General features: G+C 42.5%; 1 protein-coding gene across 1 annotated transcript in view; it reads left to right on the top strand.

The window, feature by feature from the left end:
• The window catches only part of LOC117221719 (uncharacterized), a 576963-nt gene that overhangs the window by 530190 nt on the left and 20356 nt on the right, over positions 1–26417 (top strand). Inside the window, exon 11 of the mRNA XM_076523447.1 lies at positions 4804–4914. Within this exon, the coding sequence (XP_076379562.1) occupies positions 4804–4904 (101 nt within the window). The 3' untranslated portion in view covers positions 4905–4914. The remainder of the gene's footprint in view (positions 1–4803; positions 4915–26417) is intronic.

The following is a 26417-nucleotide window of genomic DNA, read 5'->3' as shown; positions in this document are numbered from 1 at the left end:
AGCAGAAAAACTATCTGCCAATAGATTATTAAATTTCATACTACAAAGTACGTTTATTATATAATATTATATAATAATAATATTATATATAACATATAATAATAATAATATAAAATATACTTGCACATTAAACAAATATATTAGATTTATTTTATTAATCGCAGCTATTAGCGGCTAATTCTTCTACATCTTAATACCTTGCCACTAAAGTAGTGAATTTATTTGCAACCGGTTAAAATGGTTGAGAATAGAATTCCTATAGAGAATAGAATTCCGTAACTCTTGCATCTTGCAACTGATACAGACAATTTTCAAGGAAATATTCTCACAAATATGTGTTGAAAAATTACTGAATAAATAGGTCGCTTCAAGGCTTAACACAAAACCTACCACCAACCTACCATAATTTTTATTTCATAATTACTGAAGTCATGAATCTCCCTCCGTTAGAAATTGTTGAATCTGTTCCTTTATTTGGGCAAACACTGTTGTTATACAAATGACAAATTTTGATCAATTTCGAATGAAAAATTTCGATAAATTCTATCTTGTAATTCTTATAAGTAGACCGCGGATCTTCGTGAAAAATCGAAATTTTCAAAGCCGATTCTGAGAAACAGAAATGAAATGAAAATAAATTGTTTCCATTAATGGTTTTGATAAGTTTTGAAGGTAGCGTGATAAAATGATTAAATTGTTCTTAGGTCTTCGTAATTCGCGCATAAATTCCGCGGTCTAAGTGGATTGTAAGCTCTTGTAAGTACAAGGCAGCACTTATTAATCGCTTTTAGACCTCGGTTGGTTTACTGTTACAGTAAATTCTCCCTAATCGACGCTCGGATTGTGCCCAGAAATGGACAATTTGCAAAGAGGACATACAATTATCCGAGCCTCGCGGCTCGTTTTTACAGTTGTCGACAATCTGAGCGTCCATTAGTGAGAATTTGCTGTAACAGGCGGCGAGCAGCCAGACCGTCGAGAAACGAAACGGCAGCTTGAGAAACGACGTCGAACGCCGGCAGGGATTGAAGAACAGGGTCGAAACAGCGAGTTTTCGCCGCGAGGCGCTGCAGCCGGCGGAATCGTCGACGCGGAGACGGTTGTCCGCGGTTAACCCGTGGCCCGGAGGCTTAAGTCGAGCCGAAGGATGTGTTTCCGGTTGAACGAGCGAACAAGAGCGGAGGGCGTGATGGCCGGGCGAGGGTGTAAGGCGAGGGCGGACGGCGAGGATGCGAGGCGAGGGCGGGTGGGAGGGCGCGCGCACGCGGTGTAAAGAGCCATTAATAAGGACTGCCTAATTTCATGAAAGCCCGGGGCCTCGAACTATTATCTAGGAAACGTAACTCGGTCGAAGAGCGATTAAACGGACGCCACCAAAATACGTCAAGCTGCGGCGGGCTGCGCCTGACAGAAAACCTATAGACGGAACAACCATTAATGAAATGACAAATGTGTTCTTGTCGCAGGCACGAGCGACCGTGCTGCTAGCTGGCTGGCTACCGAACGAGAGCGTTTACAAGCCTGTCCACGGCCACGCTTCGAAAATAAAATATATACGAATGCGTGATTTACGGACACCCAGGCCCTCTGCGGGAGCCGACGGCGAAGAGACCGCTCGATTGATCGCGCGAAACGCGACGACCCGCGGCCGAGCTTGTTTCGATGACCGACGCGCAACGCGGAACGAAACACCTATTTTCTTGGACAATATAATTCTTTGCACGATCCGAATAATCGGAAATTAACGAATAACTGGCTCGCCGTTCCGACGGGTTCCGTAAACCTAGGCGATAATTCATGGTAACTCTACAGGGTGTCTCTAAAATGTCTCGCAATCCGAAAAAGGCGGGTTCCTCGGGTCATTTGAAGCAACTTCTTCCTTTACAAAAATGTTCTCCGAGGCTCCGTTAACGAGTTATTGACGAAAAACAGTGACCAATGAAAGGCGAGATCAGCTGCCGTGAGTCGGCCGAGCCAACGGCGCCAGCGGTCGAGGCGGCCGAGGCGGTCGAATCCCGGCTCAGCTGGCGCGAGGCGACCGAGCCAATGAGCGGAACTGGGCTTCGTGCGCTGGTTGGCTGGGCCGCCTCGCGTCAGTCGTACTCGATTATATTATTATAATTATTATATTTTTAAGATTATTATAATTTGTATTATTATAATATAACCCTGTATAATTTATTTCACTTGCGGTTTTAACATTTTAAGACGCGAGTGAAAACATTCGAAAATGATTTTTCTCCACTGATTTATTCGGTGTATCGAATACGAGGAAATCTCGAAACAATTACGATCGTTCGGAATTGTAACAAAAATAGTCGCATCAGGAATTTCTTACAACCATTCGGATAGATGAAGTACGAAATGGTGAAAAAACGGTTCGAAAAATCATTGAAGAATACATTTTCATCGAACCTCTGTTTCTTCCAATCGCGATACAAAGAATTTTTATTTCACGTAAAGATCCGCGATCCGGCGATAAAGCGACTACTGCTATTCATCGCGTATATTTAAGCCTAATTTTGTGAATAGTTGAACAGAACTTCCGAACAGACATAAGTAAAACGCGTCGCGAGGCACCGCAATCTATTCTACTCGTGAATAATATCGTGTACGTCACAATGACACGCGAATTGGTCACGCGACTACGCTAATTTCTGCGCAATGTGTCCCGAAAACGACGCGGACACACCTGCGATCGTGGAACGCGTAATCGCGTGACGTACATTTCTCGCCGGCGTTTCAACAGGTAGCGAGTTCCGTGTAGAATTTAAGAGCGTGTAGAACGGCGGGGAACAGTCATTTCTATGCAGGGATTAGGGAGAAGAATGTGCGGAGGGTCAGAACGGAATGGGTCGGGACAGTTATGAGGCAGTTTGTAACGCGTGGTTCGATATTCATGTCCTGATTTCACAAACCGGCTATAATTCTTTCCTCGGCTGAATCCTGGCCCCGGCCTTTGAATCATGCTTACGAAGGAGCAACTTATGCTCCCTCAATGGAAGCACAGAAGCAATTTTCATTTTAACAGCGGCGGACTGTCGGGAAAAATGACCCTTTAATATCTTGGAGGAGCCTCGGTCAGCTCGCGTTCCACGAATCTCGGCGGAAACGCATTTTTCCCGCGACGCGCGATGTGACCCGAGCCGTCTAAAAATGTCTCTATCGAGTTGCATTGCTTACAATTAAATATCGGCTTGAGACGCGTTAACGCTAGAACCACCGAAATCGTAAATGCGACTAATGTACAGGGTGTCCCAAAAATGTCTCGCAACCCGAGAATGGGAGGTTCCTGAGGTAATTTGAAGTCAGTTCGTCCTTGGCGAAAATGCAATCCGCGGCTTCGTTTACGAGTTATTAACGAAAAAGAGTGACCAATGAGAGGCGAGATATGCTGGCGCAAGGCGGCCGAGTCAACGGCGCCAGCGATCGAATCCCAGCTCAGCTGGCGCGAGGCGGCCGACCCAACATTGGCTTGGCCGTCAAGCGCTAGGCGAGCTCGCCTCTCATTGGTCAGTGTTTTTCGTTAATAATTCGTAAACGAAGCCACGGGTTGCATTTTTGCTAAGGAAAAAGTTACTTCAAATGATCCCAGGAACTTCTCGTTTCCGGTTTGCGAGACATTTTTGGAACACCCTGTATATTGTTTTATAAAAATGCCAAGCCTGGATTTATTTAAACTCCCTATGATTTGTATTACGATGTATACTTCAATAAAAAGAAGTGTACCTAAAAATATCTCCGAGAAATATTTTTATAACATCAGGAACTGTAACAGAAAAAATCGGAAACCAGTCATTTTGATTGGGTTGGTAGTTCTAGTGTTAATAAACTGGCCTAAGTCTTCGTGCGAGATAAAAATTAATTTTTGTAATCTACTTTTTAAATTGTAAATCGACTTGAAAGCAGTATCCGATTTATTTCACGGGAACGGCGACTTTCAGACACCATTAAAAATGATCGCGTTGCATTGCTAAATTAGTTTCCTACACTGCTAAATTGGTTTGTGTCTAAGAAAACGTCAGAAATTTAGGCGATTCACAAATAAATATACACAACTCTGCGAGCATAAATCGACGGATATCGTGTCTAATAGAAATGTTCTACGTCAAATGATATGCCTAGGTTGTTGAATTGAAATATCTTCGAGTGCAAAGGGTTAAGATAATTTTTTAATTCTTCCGCTGTTTCTACCGCATATATTGCTCATAATCTGCAATCTCATTGTTAAGTATAGTAGAGACATTCTTATCCTAAAATTTGTTTTTTCTTTCAATTTTCTGGTATCCAAACATTCTATCATTGTATTATATATTATATATTATGTTATTTATATACATTATCACCTAGTAGAAAACTCGAATAACATTTTCAGGCAATAGAATATTCTTTCGGAATATTCTTATTGCAAAAATAACCGTTCAGATAAGAGAGACTCTGCTGCATTATAAAAAGTATGATCGCTCTCCAATCGTGATCAATTCGGCAAATCCATTGAAAATACGAAATCGCCGATTAAATATGCGTAAATCATCGACGACCAAAGAAGCTTCGAGACTCGACGAAGAAACGTATATTTGCACGCGCGAACTAAATTCGCCGAGAGACGTTCGGTCAGTAGTTTTCTACAGAGTCCCGTCAGCCGAAACGAAAGCAAAGTTCCTAGCGCGTTTGTCGAATGTTTGTGTTTTAATGGAGCGACGAAATTGATTTCACGAAAGGAGAGATCTTGGATCCCGGCAGTAGAAAAGCGTCGCCATCCTGTTTAATCCGTTTTAACCCCCGGTTTTCTCTGCGATCCAGGGGAGCTGCCCGCGGCGGTGCACGATGGCAACGGTGTCTCCAGGGCGTTCCTCAACCTGTGGCTAATTCACTTAACGATGAGCTACGTGTTCTCCAGATGACAATACTAAGGTGAGTCAATTTCTGCGGGCTTAACCGTCCCCCCTCCCCCGAAGCGTTTCTGTCACGCGTAAATATTTATCAAAGAGCTTCCCGCTTCTTAACTCGGCGACCATGATTCGACCCGGTGACCAACAACGAGTTACACCGCTTTCCGTCTTCCATTATCTCGCTCTTTATCTACCGTCTTACACTGCTCGCTCGCTATTCTTTAACGCTAGAACAATTGAACGCTCTAAACGCGATTGACGTATATTTTATAACAATTACAAGATTGGATTTCTTTCAGTAATAAGTTCATGCGATCGTTCACACGAATTTCAGGATTAAGATCATGCGATTTTTGTTACAGTATACACTTGTTCGACGAAGTTTCTCCAAATATTTCTCGTAGAAACGTTTTTATAATGTTAAGTATTGTAAAAAAAAGATTTAAAATCAGTCATCTGGTTTGGTAGTTCCAATGTTAAGATAGAATGCGGATAATTGCAATATATAATATATAAATAATTGTGGACATTTAGATGAAGCAAATTAATATATAAATTTATCGAAATTATTAAGATATGGTAGAGCAACTCTAATCCAATTTAGTACCTTTTATAAATTGTATCTTAATTGCGTCCATTAACTTGTAAATTGTTTCTTTCAATAATTCTGACAAATCGAAGATAGTATAATTAGTAAATTCTTCTGACGTATTCGCAATTTTCAATTTCTGCCACTCAGTTTTGCCATAAATGGGTAAAATCGAACCTACGGCTATACAAATCATAGAAGAAAGTACACTTTGCGAAACGATAGAAAAAAAGCCGACCGATTTTCGCATCCATCTTAGAAATTCAACAAAATTCATAGAACGTACCTTAAATTCGTTTTATGAGATGCATACGACTTGTTGCACGCGTCGGGTCACCGTTTTCTCGTGCACGAATCTAATTTCGGAAGCACGCGTTCGTAAATCGAGAGAGGATCGAGGTTATACCGATGACTGTACGTTACGAAACGTCGCGCGACAGCCACCCTTAACCTCCGAGGATCCTCCACGGATCGATGAAACGAATCCCCCGAAATCCCCCGTGAAAATAGAAGACGTCCACGTGACGGATGCAATCTATATTCCGGAATTGCTACAACCCCGAAAAACAATGTCCCTCTAGATTGGTCGAACCGAGCCAATCTTCTTCTTATTCGGTACTCCATACCTTGACCCCTCTCTTTCGCGTGTTGCCGTTGCCGTTCCCGGCGGCCGTCGAACGGGGTTATTCACGGTTACACGATCAATTAGATTCTTTGTCGTAGCCGCATCCTTTGTCCGTTTTCATTCATTCAGAGCCGGCAGCCATTGGATTTTGTTTCTATTCCCCCGTAGCTCGGCTCTCGGCGAGCCCTCTCCTGTAATCGGCCCCCTTACTCTCCGCGGCCTTTCACCACTTTATGATCTCCTCTCTCGGTTTGCCCTCTATTTGTGATTCCGTTCACTTTCAGTTCCCCTTTTCACGTTACGTAGCGGATTTTCCGCCTCGTTTTCCATTCAATTTCCTCGGCTCGCGCTCTCTTTCTCTCCCTCTCTCTCTCTCACTCTCCGGCGCGCCTCGGAGCTCGTTCATCCCCCAACGTTCCCCCGCCGCTTGTTTATTTGCCCGGCCGCGCCATTGTATTTTCTTAGCCGCGTATACAAATTCCGCGATCGTTGAAAAACAAGGGACACGCGGCTGCAGCCGCTTCCGGTGTCGCGTTCGAACGCGCAACGTTCCGCGCCTCGTGTTTGCTCGCGAACCGATTCCCGTCCCCTCGTTCCCCGTTTTCGGCGATTTTTATTTTCTTCCGTTCTCGGTCGCTTTGTTCGACGGCGCGCCCTAATCCGAGTTTCAGATGAGTTTCCAGACGAGCGCTCGGGAGCCCATCGAGCCATAACAAAGTTGCGCGAACTTTCCCCGGCTAATGCGAAATCTTCCGGCGGGCTCCGTCGTCGCCGCCGCCCTCAAACCGGAAGAATACGGTGACGCTTTAATGAAGAACAAATTACGCGGAGGTGTTGACGCGTCGCTCTCCGTGCCCGGCGACTCGCGAGACTATTTTCCCCGTTGACTCGCGCGTCGGCGGGACGACGGAAAAATTGCGGCGGCGACGCGTTCTTTGTGCCCGAAAGGAAACCGACGGTAGAGCAATCGGTTATCTCGCGGTAACCGATTCCGCTGCTAGGGATGGTCGGGTACTCGATATTTCGGGTTCGGGTCGGGCCCCGAAATGTTCGGGAAAAATGAAAGCATCGCTAACTTTTCGTCGAGAAATTGTCAATATTTGAACAGGCGTAACTCCGTTAAAAGATGTCATAAAATTATGACTTTTCTTTTAAATTAAAGCTTGAAATCTCTACTTTACGATACTTTATCATAATTTTTAATATCATGCATCCCCGTGACTTTAATAGCCTAAATCCGAGGGCATGCGACCGTGAAAGTTTATTAAGGTTCAATAAAAGTGCAAAGTTTAACGCCGTCTATGAAGTTGCAACAATTTTCATCGAGCATGCCGTTCACAGCATCGTAAGGTTCGGACTTTCCCCTTTAATTTGAGGGCAGAATTAAGTCGCTACGATTTTTTCTTGCAAAATTACAGCTCTTTAAATGACAAATGTGCCGCCGGCGTTAGAATAACCCACCGCGAGGAGGTTGCACGGTCGGACTTGTATCTCATGCGTGTGTGTGTGTGTTTCATATGTGTTTAGTGTATCTTTAGCGTATTTTAGCGTATATTTAGCGTATATTTTTTAGCGTATATTTAGCGTAAGTTGAATGTAAAGCGAGTCTTTTTTCTAACAGCGTTTGGTCTGAATATAATAAACTCAACAGGTTTGAAACAGGATAACGATGAAAAGAAATCAAGAATATTGATACATTTATTTTAACTTATTAAAATTATTGACAAAAGAAAAAAACAGTGCCCGATTCCTATATCCTGCAATCGATTCATACAATTTTTATTTTGCATAAAGATCCGCGAAGTAATAATGAATAACAATTGAGAAAGATACTCTGATCGGAAATTCAATTAAACGGATCAACACCCTTGGCTTTTGCATGTTTCTTTCTAAATTATTTTTTGAGGCTTCATGAAGCCGAATGAAGCGTATGGGAGCCGCGCGGTCCAAGGGAAGAACCCCGATCGGGGTTTTTCGAAAACGAAGTTGCACGTCATCGAAAGGTAAACGACCGCGCCGTAGTTTTGGGCCAGGCTGTAGAGGCCGCCGAGGCGTATCGGAGCCGATAGGGGCCGTGAATTAACCGATATTCATAATTCAAGCTTTTATCGAAGAGATGGGCGTATTGCGAGGGTGCAATTTCAGGATGGCGGCGCAGAAGGAAGCCGGGGGTGGCCGTGCGACAGGTTCCACGGAAACGATAGCTTACGCGACGCAGCCTGCAACGCGGTATCTCACCTTCCGTGCTTTCATTATCAGCCGCCATAGATCACCGCGCGGGCTCCCAATGACATTGCATCCGTCCGTCCATCCCTCATCGCGAAACAACGGGCAACGATCGCGAAACATCGTCGCCGACGCGGCCACCGGCGCAGCCATCGACGCAGGCATCGACGCGACGTCGTTCGGTTACTATGCAGACACTGTGCGAAACCCTCTGCTCGATGGAGGCAACAAACATTTTCTGGATGGCGGAACGGAATCGGCTGCCGGATGCTGTGCGGTGCCAGCCGATAAAGGCTGATTTTCGGTGATCGGTCGAATGCCGAGGAATGGGGATGAAATGGCGTAGATAGCGAGGATGGCTCCGGGATTGTTCAGTTTTTGGACATCGATGTTTTTCAACCGCCAAGCTGTTCCTTCCTTACGTCGTCGAACACGCAGTTGACCGCGAAAATATTCGGACTATTTTCAACAGGGAATGCATCTCAAAGTATTGCATCGAGTGAGTTGATTTTTTTTTTGAAATTTTAGAGGGTCTAGTTTACTAAATAATTGTCCGAAAAATTTTACAGACATTAAGATTGCTTGAAATGGCAAGAAGATTTTTAAAAAAGGCATGTTTCTTAAGTTCTTTATCGAAGGGAATAATTTAATCTTGAATATTGCATTTTGCAACGGTTAAATTTCATCGAGATCGTTTGACATTTGCTATTTTTACTGATATTTTTACGATCTTTAATTGTTTACAGCTTCTAACATTTATTAATATAGCTCTATTAATAGCTTTTAATAAACCGCTATTAACATTTATTAATATAGTTCTGTTAACATTTATTAATATAGCTCTATTAATATTTTTTAATACATCGCTATTAACATTTATTAATATAGCTCTATTAATATTTTTTAATACATCGCTATTAACATTTATTAATATAGCTCTATTAATAGTTTTTAATAAACCGCTATTAACATTTATTAATATAGCTCTGTTAACATTTATTAAGATAGCTCTATTAATATTTTTTAATACATCGCTATTAACATTTATTAATATAGCTCTATTAATAGTTTTTAATACACCGCTGTTAACATTTATTAATATAGCCCTATTAATATTTTTTAATACATCGCTATTAACATTTATTAACATAGCTCTAACATTACATAAAAGTTCATGTCAAAGCGTCCGAATATTTTCGCGATCAACTGTATAACTGCTACCCTTTGATAATCTAAAATTTTCTGTCTCGAGTTTAAAGAGTCCGCTTCCATACACGATCGTTTGTATTTAAAAAAAAAAATCGAAACCTTCTCGAGCAAATCGAGAAACTCCAACCCTTGACTAAATGAGAAGTTGCTCGATTATTCGGGATAAAGTTCGAAGTAATTCGAAAGGAACTCGCAAAATAGTCGAGGCACTTCTCGAGCAAATATTTCTGAAATCCGAATAATTTTAGGGCAGCCTGTATCTCGGCAGACGCTACTAAACCGACACGAGTGGATCCTCGATGACCCCGAGGAGGAAAAATGGCTGCCGGTGATGTAATAATGGCAGATAACGAGCCGAGATACGTCCGACGACCCGGTTTCGCAGTTCGTTCGCGAGTTTACGTCGAATCGGATAATTTCCGGGCCCGGTTTAACGATCCTGCCTCGCAGCCACTGATAAGGAGCTTGTGATGAAGCTCTAATTTATTCCCGTTTGGAGTTTCTCGGCGAAAGAGGCTGCGACTCGCGCCACAGTTTTCGATCCGTTCGCCGAGAAACGGCTGCTCGCGAACTTCAATCGCGCGACGAGTTTCATTAGTCGGGCGTCGTTATGATCTTATTGAAAAGATGTGGGCCACGGTTGTTGAAACAGTATCTATTTTTCTAGTAACGGGATGCTAGGTATCTCTCCTAGGCCATCTGTACTCGACGACGCTACGCTAAACGAGTTTGTTTACTTTATCTCGCTTCGCTTCGTCCACTTTGTACCCGAAACTTTTGCACGAAGATTTGATATCGTCCTTTCGCTTTATAGTCTCCTAACTAGACTAACGGGAAAGCCTGAAAAGGCACCGCTTCCTCCAACTACGGTAAATTCTCCCTAATTAACGCTCAGATTGTACACAAAAATGGACAGTTTCGACAGAGGAGATATGATCATTCGAGCCTCGCGGGGCTCGTTTTTACAGTTGTCGACGATCGGTAACTTTAAAAACGAGCCGCAAGGCTCGAATAATCGTATCTTCTCTTCATTGTCTATTGTTCTCAAGTTGTCCATTTTTCTGTGCAATCTGGGAAGAATTTACTCAACACGCTCAGTACTTAACCTTTTAGGTACGGCTGAATTCTGCGCGAAACTATTTCTCTGGACGGCAGAGTCTGATATGTACTGTACAGAGTGTCTGTATATTCTGTCTGTATATTGTTAAGATACAGTTATATTGTTAAGATAAGTCTGTATATTGTAAATCAATGTGAAGACAAAATAAGTGTGAAACAATGCATATCAAGACGATTATTTGATTCAAACGATGACCGAGTGAGCTACTAGAGGAAGCCACTATAGTGGTGCGTCGTTCAGAGAGATGACATCCCCGAAAGCCACTATACCACTATGGCACGTCGTGGCTAAAAGGTTAATATCAATATTGATAGATCGTACCTATGCAGTAATTAAATAAAAAAAACCAGACTGCGGATCTTTACGCAAAATCAGAATTTTCTTCATCGATTGCGGTAAATAAAAACCGAATAGGAGCATCTTTCTCTCTCTCCAATCATTCTACTATTGGGTTGGCAACTAAGCAATTGCCGATTTGTTCAATGAAATAACAAATTTTTTTACTTGGAATGAAGTTTAACACGTTGACCGCGGCGTCACCCGTATTCGGGTGACAGCAAAAGTTCTCATCAGGCCACGTCACCCGTAATTCGGGTGACACTGATTGGACTACTTGCAAAGGATTTCCGAAAATATTTCGACAAATATTCTACAGGAGATAATGAAACTATTGAATTCTTATAAAAATGGTTTATTAAAAAAATTATTCGCAGTGTATAACATTAAAACATTCTCTGCAAAGTTGAGGTTGATCAGGACAGCTTGGACAAAAAGTTGTTTGTTTTTTCAGATATGCTCGTGCCTCTGATCGGTCCATTTCGTATCTTTTATTTGAACTGTAGCTTCCTCGGTATCATCAACATTCCTTTCTTCTTCCATGACCAATTCTCGTAAAATCTCGTCAATAGTATCTTCATAACATTCATTATCGCTAAGATTATATTTATCAGTATCCAAATCAGAATCTGACGATGTAATTTTATTTATGCTTCTCGTTCCGGGCAATCCGATCTCTTTTCATTATTGAAAAAAAATAAGGGCAGAGATTTCAAGTTATACCATTCGGTACTCGGCAAAGATTCCAACTGTTCATGCAGGAACAGAAACAGATATGAATTAACAGCGCACGCTTCCTATAGCGGCACGGGTGGCCTGTAGGAGATTTTGTTGTAAATACGCGTGGCAGTCAACGTGTTAATCTGTAATGTATTTTCCATTTTGTTCGATGACCTTTTGCCACCTCTCCGACAACTTGAAAATACCACGCTCGTAGAAAGTCTGATCCTTTTCGGCCAAAAACTGAGTTAAGTGAGATTTTACAGCGTCATCGTCATTAAAAGTTTTACCACGAAGGGAGTTGTCCAGGGATCGAAATAAGTGGTAATCCGATGGCGCGAGATTAGGGCTATATGGTGGGTGTAACATGAATTCCCAACCAATATCCATCAATTTTTGCCGAGTGGACAAAGACGTGTGCATTGTCCTGCTGAAAAATGACACCTTTTCGATTGACCAATTCTGGTCGCTTTTCCTTGACCGCTGCATTCAATTTGTCCAGTTGCTAACATCCACGGATAATAAAAAATTACATAATAATAATAATAATTTTATAATATAACATTTACGGATATCATAAAAATGGGAGTGAGAGACATCTATAACTGAAATTGGCAATTACTTAGTTGTCAACCCAATGAATTGAAAATAATACACAAACGGTGTTAAATTTTAGAAAATTGTCCGACGTTTTAAATTTCATCTATCTTTTACAATAAATGCATAAAGTCCGCAGTAACTAGCCACAGACATCGTTGCCGATTCTGTTGTTGCGAGGATGTTTCTGTCAAAATCGCGCAGTTGACGTCTAGCAATTAACGTTCAAGAGCTAATACCGTCTGCCTCGAAACAGATTCGTTCTACGGAAGATTGAACGGTTTCCAGCACTACGGAAGACAATTCTGCAGCGAAGAAGCAACGAAGTCAACGGAAAATTTAACGCTGTCTCTCGAGAAGATGAATTCTCTCCGGGCAGCGTTTAATTCGTAGGGAACGCGAGCGACAGTTTCGCAGGGAATATCGCGAGCAAACGAAGATTCCGAGTCGGCTAAGCAGATTACAGTTATTTCGTGTCGCAATGCAGTCGAACCGGACTTTGTAACCGAGGATATCAACAGCAGTAGTCCCGGGATCAGGCCAGATGTTTGACTTCCGCGAGGAAATCTCGAGTTAGCCACGCGCTCGAACGGGAAAACGAAGGAATACGGAAGAACACTGATCCGCCGGATAAACAGTTTAACAACCGTGATTCATCGGTTTAATCCAATTACCCCGGGGCCGGCGGACCCGGCCGCTATCTCGAGAGACGCAGACCGGATTTAAACGGGAATTCATAAATTTTCATCGTTCGCCGTCGATTCCGTGGCCCCGAGCCATTCCTTAATCCTTCCGCTATTGTGTCCGAGTACGCGTAAATATTGTTACCCCGTGGAAATCCCCGTCGCTTTTACAATGCCGACCGCACGCGCGCGGATTCACTCTATTCATTCGTCCCGGAGATCGCGGATTCCGTCTTCCAACGGATGCCGCGAACGCTTTCATTTGCTCCGCGCATAAAAAATTCATTACACCTTCCGCAGAAAGGGTGCGCGCCGAGAGTCCGCCGCGATGTTTGATTTCGCGTTATTCGAAAAACCCGTTCGAAAATCCCCGCACGTTCGCCGGCTGTTTTTACCGACATTTTCTATTGGACAATTTACCGAATTCATTCCGCGACGGATTCTAACAGAGTTCGGCACGTTTTATTCGAACAACGAATAGAATTTTATTCCGGGAATTTGTTCGGAAATGTTACTCGGGTCAAATTCTATTCGAAGAATTCGTTCGAAAAAAATACGAATTAAATTTTCCACGAAGCATTTATTCGAAATGACGTTCGAATCGAATTTTATTCGAAGAATTTATCGGAGATATTATTGTTTAGAGATAAAATTTTATTCGAAATGTTGTTCGTTTCTGTTCTCCCTTTGTCCTCGATTTCGACCGGACATTTAATATCCTACGCGCAGTTTGAACAACTAATACGCTTGAAAAAAAAAATAAAAAGCTGTGAAATATCTGTTTAAAACATTGTAAAATTGCATGCAACTTTTTGACGATATTTTGTGCATACGATGCAATGCAAGATACTCTTAACCTTTTAGGTACGACACGCCACTCTAGTAGTTCACTCGCTCACCGTTTGAATCAAATAATCGTCTTCATATGCATTGTTTCACACTTACTTTGTCTTCACGTTGATTGACAACAGTGTTAACAATATACAGACGAAATATACAGTATCAGACTCTGTACTACAGTGCATATCAGAATCTGCCGTCCAGGAAAATAGCCTCGCGCAGGATTCAGCCGTACCTAAAAGGTTAAGAGAGATTAAAATTGCTCGAAACGAAAAGATAAGCTAGAAAAAATTATGCTTGAAACAAGTGCACGTTTTAGCCTTTTAGGCACGACGCGCCACTACAGTGGCTTTCGCGGATGTCATCTCTTTGGACGATGCGCCACTATAGTGGCTTGCTCTAGTAGCTCACTCGCTCATCGTTTGAATCAAATAATCGTCTTCATATGCATCGTTTCACACTTCTTTTGTCTTCACATCGATTTACAACAGTCTACAGGGTGTCCCAAAAATGTCTCGCAATCCAGAAATGACGGGTTCCTCGGATCATTTGAAGCAACTTCTTCCTTTACAAAAATGTTCTCCGAGGCACCGTTAACGAGTTATTAACGAAAAACAGTGACCAATAAGAATCGAGTACGGCTGACGCGAGGCGGCCCAGCCAACCAGCGCACGAAGCCCAGTTCCGCTCATTGGCTCGGTCGCCACGCGCCAGCTGAGCTGGGATTCGACCGCCGACCGCTGGCGCCGTTGGCTCGGCCGGCTCACGCCAGCTGAGCTGGGATTCGACCGCCGACCGCTAGCGCCGTTGGCTCGGCCGCCTCGCGCCAGCTGAGCTCGCCTCTCATTGATCACTGTTTTTCGTTAATAACTCGTTAACGGTGCCTCGGAGAACATTTTTGTAAAGGAAAAAGTTGCTTCAAATGGCCTGAGCAACCCGTCACTTTCGGATTGCGAGACATTTTTGGGACACCCTGTATATACAGTATCAGACTCTGTACAGTACGCATCAGACTCCGCCGTCCAGAGAAATAGCCTCGCGCAGAATTCAGCCGTGCCTAAAAGGTTAACGTTCAATGTTATCGCATCGAAGGGCTCTTACCAGTTTATTTGGCGAGGGTCGGACCTCGTCGCGGGACTATTTTATTTTGACGGGATCTCTTTGAAGTTTAATCGGCGATCAAGATAGGGAATAAGTTTCAGGTGGGCCGGGCGGTATCGTCTTGGAAACAAGAACCACCGGAGCCGGTTCTGAATCGGAAAGACGATCGAGACCCGGGGCAGAAACTCGATTCGGAAGTTCGGCTGTGATTTTAATGCGGTTACCGGGGTGGACGGGACGCGGCAAATGGCCGTGGCATTAACAGTAACCCCGTTTTCTACAGTCAATTTCTCATAATCGCGATAAAGGGCCGGAATGAATCTGTCAATTAACGCGGGGCGAAGTGCCAATTACCCCCGGCAAAAGTGGGCAAAGCGGATTCCTCATTAAATCCTGCGGCCGGTCTACTTTGACTCCCGCTGTCTGCTAGATCCACCCTAACCGACCGGCAAGATCAAAAGCCTCGCGACTAGATCAAAATCTCGCACGACGGAACAAAAAAAAAGAAATTATCCGTGCTGCCATTTAGCGCGACGCTTACGTTATTTTTCTGCCGTTGTTCGCCGCGACGCGTCCCGAGTTTTTGCTTCGATTCGCAGCTACACTCGTTAGAAGACTGCGGACTTTTATGCAAGATAAAAATTGGGTAACTTCATTGTAGAAAACGTAAGTCGGATGAAAACGTCTTTCCGCTTTTAGCGATTTTAATAAGTTGCGCGTAATATGAAAATATTCTCGAATCCTTCGTATTGTCTTTATAATTTTGTCTTTGACAGAGACATTTTTGTCAAAATGCACGAAATTCGCTGTCTATTCATTAGTGTCCTAGTTAACAACTTGCTGCAGAAAATGTAAAAAATTTATATTTATTGCATGTATATACGTTTACTTCACTGGTCGAATAAGTAGATAAGAAAAAGTGAATCGAACAAAAATTAAATAAAATCCATCTAGAATCTGTAGGAGGTTAACGGTACTTTTATTTCATTTTTAAACCTAAGAATTTTCTGGTTACAAGAGAAATTGTTCGTTTTTATTAACACTTATAAAGTCACCTTCAAATATGCAGATTTTCTGAAAGAAGATCTATTTATCGATTTAGTATTTGAAAATTCGGTAACGAAAAAATGTTCACATCAAATTAAAATTTCAACTCTCTCACTGTCTCTCTCTCTTTCTAAATAAATAAAATATTAATTTTAAAAATGAACCATCGCGTTGCCATGAAGACAACCGAAAAGGGAATATTCTAATGTCGGCGGCACGTTTGTCATTTAAAGTGCTGTAATTTTGCAAGGAAATATCGTAGCGACTTAATTCGGCCCTCAAATTAAAGGACAATGTCCAAACTTCACGATAATGTAAACGGCATGCTCGAAGAAAATTTTTGCAACTTCACAAAGAGCGTTGAACTTTGCATTTTTTTCGTTTTCACAATCATGCCCTTAGATTTAGGTTATTAAAGTCACGGGGATGCATGATATTAAAAATTATGATACAGTATCGTAAAGTAGAGATTTCAAGCTTTAATGTTGTTAAAAATTCATAATTTTATGACATCTTTTAACGGTGTTACGTCTGTTCAAAGATTTACAACTTCTCCGCCAAAAATTAGCGATGCTTTAATTTTGCTGTCAAGTGTATTTATCACATTTTGTTTATTTCTCAATAAAAAAGATGTAACGTACCTCATACCAATACTAAGTTTACACTAGATTTACGGAACCCGTCGAAATGACGGGTCACTAATTTTTTCATTTACGATTATTCACATCGTAAAGATACATTTATGAGTTATTTATTCAATTTATACGTTACTTACGCCAAATATTACGGCAAACACTTGTTAAAAATCAGAATAAATGTCTGTGGCGGACCAGACATAATAAAAGCCACGTCCTCCAAAAGCGGTGTGTGCAGATGCCTTTTTCGAGTTTTCCCGACGCGAGGCGCACACACCGCCATAAAACAGTAAAAACGACGAGACACAGCTTCGGAGCTTAGGTTCCGGATCATCCCGGTCGGAAAATCTTCGGGAAAGGCCTTCGCCCTTCCCAAGGACCTTCCCTTACCGATTTCAATACGCTCTCCCTAATAAATACGAGGACCTCTCGACCGGGAGACGTTAGTTAGTTAGTTTTTTTTTTGTTTTTTTTTTTTATTTATTAGAAATCAGCAATCAGAATACAAATTCTATGGGTCGATGTGATCGCTGGGGACTTGATGTATAGTCCGTTAATAACATGGTGAGGGCTTTCCCAATGAAAAGTCCTCCTGAACCTCATTTAAGGTCGATTGGCCATCTTCTTTTTAGTCTCCTGCTGTATTGTTGTTGTATGAGTGGCATAATTAGTGGATTTGTGTGTTCGCTTAATTTAGTGAAGTGCTTCCTACTTCTTTCATGGATGGTGTCAATGACGAAGGGAATACCAAGATCATTATGAATTGTTTCATTGGTAACGTACCAAGGGGCGTTAATAATTGTGCGAAGTGCCTTGGATTGTGTTCTTTGGATGATGGCTATGTTGGTTTTGCTGGCACTTCCCCAGAGTTCTAGTCCATAGGTCCATATCGGTATGATAATAGCTTTGTAAAGTAAAATTTTGTTTTCTAGTGAAAGTTTTGATTTGTATCCAAGAAGCCAGTGCATGTTTTTGAGTTTGAGGTTTACTTGTTTTCTTATATTTGTAATGTGCTTTTTCCAGGTTAATTTGTTGTCTAGGTGAAGGCCCAAGTATCGCACCGTTGTAGCTTCGGGAATAGGAATTTTGTTGAATAAACTTTTAAAAAATAGAACTTTTTGAGAGTGAAGGTTATACGACTGGATTTGGCTTCGTTGATTCTAATTTTCCATTTGGAGGTCCAGTTAGTTAGTTAGTAAGTCAGTTTTCCTCCGACTCTCGACGTGTTCGTATCTCTGTCTCGTCCGTCACTCGCTTACCTTTTACCTTTTACGTATTTTCAAACACACTGTACCCCATCGCCTTTTTTGTTACAAGTTGTATTAAGGTTCTCGTTACATAAAACCAAAAAACTCTCTCGGATTATTTTATATAAACCGTCGCAGTAACCCCTGCGACAAATGTCTTATTCTTACTCTTATAAACCAATATATAACAGCTACTTTTTTTGTGCTCCGTAAATCCGGTGTTAACCATGCCGGAAAGCAAAGCAAGGGCACAGCGATCGGTCGCCCCCACAGTAACCGGCTCCACCACCCTATCGGAGATTATGAAATTCGGCGTGCCGATGATTGCCACGGTTAGCCCATTCGCAGTAACGGGACCTAAGGGTTAGCGGGCCGCTGAAAACCGCTGTTCAAAATTCCATTAAATAGTTCCTAGCTCGATGCCCGATTCGGTTACCAATTAGGGTTATCCGAGGGCCCGTCGGAATCCCCTCGCCGGGATTCGACCGCAGGAATCGATGCTCGTCCTTCCCGTGCCCATCGAGGCCGCTCGTTTATCACCGGCGCCCGTGATAAATCAAACGAGCCGCCGAATCCTAGACGCGGGGGCACTCGAGCGCAGAGAGCCGAGGGCTCTTTTCAAGCCTAACCTCGCACACCGCGCCGCCGAACAAAGCGCATTGTCCGGCGGAAAACTGGAAACATCCTCCGAACCGACTCGATAAAACGATGATAAATCCCGCGGCGTTTCTCGCCGCGGAGGGCAGAAAAAGAAGACCGGAGCGGAAACGCGACGCGAGCGCGCCCTCCTGTAATGGATATTTAAATTGCCGGGCACTCGCGGCCTCGGAAACCGGTCGCGTGTTGCGGCGTACCGGTGTCATCGGCTCTATCGGTTTTATTTCGTTCTCCACGCGGCCTGCCACCAACGCGTAAATACGCGCCGACTGCGCCGGAAATGGGCGCCCGGTTGTTGTTCTCCCGGCGAAACCGTTCGCCGGTTCTCCCGCGAATTATTGTCACCGATTCGTTCGAATTATTTTTTCGTTTCGTCGGACGATCGGTGCCGCTTTTTTCTTTTTTACGCGGGAACGGGGAAAATAAAACATCGCCGCGGTTTAGCGGAACGGCGATCGTAAATTCCTCTAAGGAGAAACGACGCGTGTCGCAATTTCTAAACAAAAAAAGTCGAGCAATCGAACCGGAGCATATTTATTATAGCATATAGGAGTTAGGTATTTGCGAGGTGTTGGGATTATGGAATGAAAATGAATATGATTCTAATTCTTTTCTTAAAAAGGACTTTATTTTATTCCTTTATTGAGAGAAGGTATATGGGCGAAAACGATCGAGCGACCAAACTCTACTGAGAGTCCGGTAAGAAAAAACGCTTCTTTTATACCCTTCTTGGGTTCGTCTTATAGTATTCGTAGAGCTTGCAACCTTATCCGCGCGGGACGCGCTGTCTACGATGATCTATCTACGACGCGTTGCAATTTTAATTTCAATCGAATAAAATACTATAATTTAACCCTTAGCACTCCGAATTATTCTGGACGTTGGCTACCAGCTACTCAGCGCCACTTTTCGGCAGAAACGGGCATTTACAGACCCTCGTATTATTTAGTATGCTTTTTGGAACTAACTAACATATTATAATGATATTGGACTTATATGAATTTGGCTGAAATCGAGAAATTAAGAAAAAAATCAATATTTTATTTTTTATAATTATTGGGATTATGGAATGAAAATGAATATGATTCTAATCCTTTTCTTAAAAAGGACTTTATTTTATTCCTTTATTGAGAGGAGGTATATGGGCGAAAACGATCGAGCGACCAAACTCTACTGAGAGTCCGGTAAGAAAAAACGCTTCTTTTATACCCTTCTTGGGTTCGTCTTATCCACCAATCAGAGACGTTTTATTTGTCGCGTTTCACATTGTATACGTGACGCTGGGACCCCCAAACAGTCAGGGTACGATGTATATCTAATGGTACCGGTGATGATGTATCGCGGTATCTACTATATACAGTTTACATCACCGTCGTTGCCCGCTGACGGAACCGGCGAAAATGTAAACCGATATCTTAGTATCTTAGTACTAAGTAAACTATAGATTAATTTTTGTTCGAGGCTAAAATTTCAACACGAGGAAAAAATTGCGAGGACGAAGCTCGCGATACGTTGACCCTCGCAAGAGGGTGGCTGCGTCGATTTTTGACCCGCGGTATTTAAATCGTTCGCTGATCACTTAATTTTGTTGGCAATGAAATAAAGTAAATTGCTGGTACACTAGGAACAACGGGAAAGCTAATGACTAGATCGTGGATCTTTATGCAAAATGATGTTGGTTAATTTAAGATTTGAAATTAGAATATATTCTTTTTGGGAGATTATTGTATCATTTTTGAAACGTGAAAAGTTAAAGAATAAAGGTATTTTATTATTATTGCTTGGAACATTTTTTCTGACGAAGTAAGATCGTTGTAATCCAAAAATATAGTAAAATATAAATAGTAACGATGTAACTCGGTGAAATAGCAGAAGAATACCGAGGAAAAGCGAGCCGAAGCGACGAAACAACGTTCGAAGTGACCCAATAAATATGAATTCGCCGTGCGAACAGATTCGGTTTGCCTCATTAAAAATGGAGGATTATTAACGGAAACGGGGGCCGCAAGTGGGTCGGATTTAATTGTAAGAAATAATTAACGAACATTACGGGGATCGCGGTCACGATGAATTCGGCTAAAGGCACGAGCGAACAACGGATTCTCGTCGGCTTAACGAACAGCCCCTCTTTTTTCATTCGCGCTCGAACGCCTCGATTTCCTCTCTTTCTCTTCTCTCTCTCTCCCTCTCTCTCTCTCTCTCTCTCTCTCTCTCCCGCATCTCTCACTTTTTTCGTCTATAGCTGCAGTCCGGCCTCTACATTGGCCGTGTTCCAAAAAAGTGACCGCAAATGGAGAATCGATGGAACAACAAGCGCATTCATCGGACTCATTAATTCTATAACTGCATCGGGGGGGTCGAGCTCGTATCAACCTCGTCGGCGATTCATCACGTTTCGAAGGAAAATATAAATAAAACAACGCTGCCCGTGGGGGTGATCGTTCGCGTCAATATTTATGTAATCTGCAGATACGTGCTGCGGCCGGCTGATAAAAATCGCCCCGGAGGGGAAAACAGTTCGAAGCCCTGAACCGCTCTCTGGAATACCGCGTGGGCGTCGACCACCGCAACTTTCGCCGCGTTTGCGAAAGTGGATTATGAAAACACGCTTTGCCAAGTGTCGTTGTTCCGAGCCTTTCAAAACACGCGTACACCGCGGCCCATCGTTTAGACATTTGTCACTGTCGCCGGGTCGCCGGCCGGAGCGATCGTCGAACCCGCGATAACGATTACGCGATCGAATACGGATCGAATTTTGTCGGAAATGTCTCCCGGCCTCGGCAAACATTTTTAGACAGCCGCGGAATAAGAATTGCTATACGTTCGTAAATATCGTATCAAACGTGTCGCCGTTCTAATTCGAGACCGAGACATTTTCGAAAAAATGTGACTTCGAGTCACGTTGTAGCTTCCACAAAAATAAAACTTTAGAGCTGATATTTATTTTACACAATATACGTTCACGGTACTAAAAAAGTAATAAAGCCACGGATTTCACGCTCCGATGATTTTTTTCGAGAATAAATTTCTTCTCTTACGTAAAAGATATGTTTACAAAATTAATTTCTACGCATTCGAATTTGTAGTTAGAAATGCTAAACGAGAACACATATTTTGAAAATTTTATCTTAATAATTACTAGTGCCTGGTGTTCACGGGGTTAACCCCCCTTAACACGTTGACTGCCATGCGTATTTACAACAAAATCTCGTACAGGCCACCCGTGCCGCTATAGGAAGCGTGCGCTGTTAATTCATATCTGTTTCTGTTCCTGCATGAACAGTTGGAATCTTTGCCGAGTACCGAATGGTATAACTTAAAATCTCTGCCCTTTTTTTTTTAATAATGAAAAGAGATCGGATTGCCCGGAACGAGAAGCATAAATAAAATTACATCGTCAGATTCTGATTTGGATACTGATAAATATAATCTTAGCGATAATGAATGTTATGAAGATACTATTGACGAGATTTTACGAGAGAATTGGTCATGGAAGAAGAAAGAAATGTTGATGATACCGAGGAAGCCACGGTTCAAATAAAAGATACGAAATGGACCGATCAGAGGCACGAGCATATCTGAAAAAACAAACAACTTTTTGTCCAAGCTGTCCTGATCAACCTCAACAATGCAGAGAATGTTTTAATGTTATACACTGCGAATAATTTTTTTAATAAACCATTTTTATAAGAATTCAATAGTTTCATTACCTCCTGTAGAATATTTGTCGAAATATTTTCGGAAATCCTTTGTAAGTAGTCAAATCAGCGTCACCCGAATTACGGGTGACGTGGCCTGATGAGAACTTTTGCTGTCACCCGAATACGGGTGACGCGGCAGCCAACGTGTTAAAGCATGTTTTTGATTTCATTTTCGAGGTACAGTAATTTCTCCATGAGTTTCACAATTTTTCTGTGCATTAATATGAACACTAGAATGCCAGAATAAAAACGATAACTTGACTTTTTCATTTCTAACTTTTTGCCACGTTTCGACGGTCACGTATCTAGTATCTACCGCGTATCTTGTAACTCTGCGGTTTTTCTTACCTGATTCGCACCCAAACAAACCATTTCGCGTTGTCTTCCGAGAATTCGCGGCGCGTGCCGCATCATATGCTTGATTGACATTGTTACGAGCCGAGGGCCAGGCGGCTTTACGTGGCCGGAGATTGCATGCAATTGGGATTTTTCTAAGGAAGATTCGTAGACCAACCGATGCTTATTTCGGCACGGGTGGCTACCTTGAAGTCAGGATAGGGTGCGTAGACCAGCCGATGCTTATTTCGACATGGGTACCTTACCTTTGAGGTAAGGATAGTATTTGGGGAAAATGGAATTAGGGTGCCTCGTAACTTTTTGCAAGGAAAGAGAACTAAAGATATACCTCGAGCGGTGAAGATATATCTTGTGGGTTGTACCAACTACTGCTTCGAAACAGGAAATGGAAATAATTGAATTTGTAACCAAAGAAACTGGCAAAAGCAAGTTTATTACGAGACTTGGTTTTCTACAAATGTATCTAAGTGTTCGCGGACTCTATCGCGCTCTCAGTTTATCGCACCAAATCGGCGGGGGCTTCTGATCTGGTATCTATTACCTACTAGATTGTTTGCTCGAAGGAGAATTAAGACTCGATCTCGCTAGCGTTTCCACGTCGACGAATGACTCGAAACTAGCCCGATTTCTGGTCGCGTTTGGGCCCTTTATATAGCTAGATTTTCTCTGGAAAAATGGTAGTGGGGGTGTTCCTATGTGGTCCGATTCCAGAAACGTTCGTCGTCGTACCCCCTTGAAGGTACTCGACTCGCGATATACAAATGAACCCCTGGCTAGCTGGCGCCAGTCTGGCGTATGCCTTCAGGAAGGAATATAAAAAATTCGTGGGAAGATTCTCCGTACGTTACATCATACGCTGTCGAACCTCAACGTCGACATAGCGATCGATCGCATAGGCTTAGGACTAGCACAAGGAAATTCACAGCAACGCGAAATTTGGCATTCTAGGGAGAATTTACCGTATCGCGCGCGACGATATTCCCGGTGTCCAATTTACAAGAAAACAAACGGAGGGTGGGTAGCGGCCGATCGATCGGCGAACTCAATTAAAAAGTTGGAATACCGAGCGAGAAGCTGAACTAATCGCGACGCGAAAAACAGGCGGGCCGTTATTAAAATTCATAACAATTTCCTGCCGAATTACGAGACGCGAGATTGGAAAATTGGATGGGAGATTTCCGGCGGAGTCGTCGAAATTTTCGCGACGAATCGGGCGAGAGCGTTCGCGTTGGTGGTTCAACGGTGCTCTAGCTTGCGAAAAATATAAATGTTTGAACACCCGATGCGAGCGCGGCTGCGACCGCGACTACAGTTCCTGGCGGTTTTGTAATAGAAGTTCGACGGACACTCGTCAAACCGCCATAAATCTCCGCGGGGAAGAGTTATAACTCCATTGTCCGGTCGCGTTTCATCTTCGTCACCGGCTTCCTCTGCGAACGACTCGGAATTTTCAATTTTCTTTCTGCTCTTTTATTCGTTTCGTCCATCCGTCAATCCTGTAGCCGGTGGGACGCAGATTTTGCCGAATCTGCGGGACGCGACGTCGCGCCCCGGAAATGTATTATTTCCCTTTCATTTCTTTGTTTAGCGAACCCGGAATTACTTCGGTTTTCATACGCGTCAGGGCTGGCCATTATTGGGATTGTTTCGAGTAAATATTAATCTCGGATTATTATCCGAACGAATTCCTTTCATAATAATGAAGTGTATGGATAATCGTATGTCATAATTATGACAAGACTGCGAATTTTTATGCGGAATGGAAATTGTATAGGTTAATTATAAGAAACATAAACCAGACGGAAATGTCTTTCCTCTTTTAATAATTTTAATAAGTCGTATATAATGTAAAAATATTCGCAAATTAATATTCTCAAATTCTTCTTATATCTTTATAATTTCGTTTCTGGTCTAATCATTTTTGTCAAAATTGCATAAAATCCACAGTCTAATTGTGGCGAATAATGAAATATTGAAATTCCTTCATGAGATTTCATTATTCGCCATAAATTATTCTATCTATTTATTCGAATATATAATTCTTTATTCGAATGAATTTGTATTCGAATAAAATTGTATTCGAATGAATTCTTATTCGAATCAATTTTCATCTAGATATATTTTTACTCGACAGTGTCGAATAAGAAATTATGCAAATTTTGTAAAACCTGGCAATTAGAAAATCCAAAGAGGTACATAAGTTAAAAAATGAAACTGTTATCTATTAAAATAATTCAGAAAACAACATCTTCTCGAGTCTAGCCAACAACGATACATCGTGGTCCGTTTATACATCGATTACGTTTGATTTTCAACTTTCGGTGAAAACGGTGTCAGAAAATTCGGAATGTGGGATAAAAGCGTAAATAAATTCGCGCGCCAAGGAGACTTTTCGTAACAATCGGGAAATGATTAGCGAACAAAGTGGCCAGCGAGTCCGGTCGGAGATTAAATCACGAAGGAGGGTTTCGATGACGACCGATGATTGACAGGGGTTGAGGCCGGAGGCAATGGTATCGTCGGTGCTCGTTAAATCGGATCCACGGTGGATCTACGGCGCGCACGATGTAAGCATAAAACGGGAGACGTTCGATCGTTATTTCCTCGATACTAAAAGGCGAGTCCCCGTTATCCGAGTTCGTCATTGCGCGAGGCCGGGGATAGCGGATTGTCAGCTGCACGGAACATACGTCGAGGAACGGATAATGAAACTTCGATCAAACGCGAGCTAATTTCTATTATGTGCGGCAACGAGAACCAGCTCGCCGGCGTACCCAGATCCATACAAGGTGTCCCATTTTAATCGTTACACGCGATTATCTGCAGAACTGTTCGATACTCGAACTAGCATTTCGAACGAAATTTTTTCTATTTCTAATTCAGCGACACCATTTCGTTTATTAGCATACGCCCGAAGAACACGCGAATGTGATCTTTATTCCCTTTAAAGGAATCATGTAATTCTTTTATTCAATTTAATTTATTTATATACACGAGTGACCACACATTTTTACAATACAAAACACAAACGTGTCATGTTTAGACTGACGAGGCAACGTGGAATTCTGAATAAAAATCCATCAACCTATTTGTTTTTATTAAAACATCTGCCGAAGCAATACATTCTCGACGTAAATACATTTTATTATTTTTTTAATACATTTATACAATTATTGTACATATATATTTAATACATTTTATTATTTTTTTTTCAATACATTTTAATATATTCTTATTCAGAATTCCGAGGTGCATCGAATCGTGCACAACAAATTATATGATTCCGTAAAAACAAATAAAGATGACCTTCGTGTGTCCTTCAAGCGTACGCATGCAAGCAAAATGGCGGCACTGGGTTACCTATCCTTCGAAATAGAAGAAGTTCCGCGCGGAACATTTTTACAAACAACGCATGCGGTGATTAAAATGGGACACCCTGCATCGAGCGTTCTCCCTTTTTCTACCCGGGATACGAAGAAGGAGCCTCGTTTTCCGTCGAACGGACGCGGCTGCGAGCCGGAACGAGAAGGATAAAAGTAACGGAGACAGGGAACAAGCGCGTTCAACCGTCCTGGAAACCGGAAGCGGAGGAAACGTTTTAATTCCCGCGCGTCCCCCGCCTGTTTCCGGGCAGCCGGTCCTCAAAGAGCACGTAATCCGGCCCGCTCTCGTTGCCAAACGACCGATATAACACGTGGGCGTTCCACTACTGCCGTCTTCCGAAAAAAAACCGGTCGCGAGACCGACTTTTGCATTAATTAAGTTCAACTGCTTACCGGGCGCTACTGTAAATTTCGAGTGGCCAAATTAGAGACGCGGGCTGCGAACAACGTCG

The sequence above is a fragment of the Megalopta genalis genome, chromosome 7 (genome assembly GCF_051020955.1).
Source record: "Megalopta genalis isolate 19385.01 chromosome 7, iyMegGena1_principal, whole genome shotgun sequence".
Taxonomy (NCBI): domain Eukaryota; kingdom Metazoa; phylum Arthropoda; class Insecta; order Hymenoptera; family Halictidae; genus Megalopta; species Megalopta genalis.
The sequence above is the reverse complement of the archived record's forward strand: the minus strand, read 5'-3'. Positions and strand labels throughout refer to the sequence as shown.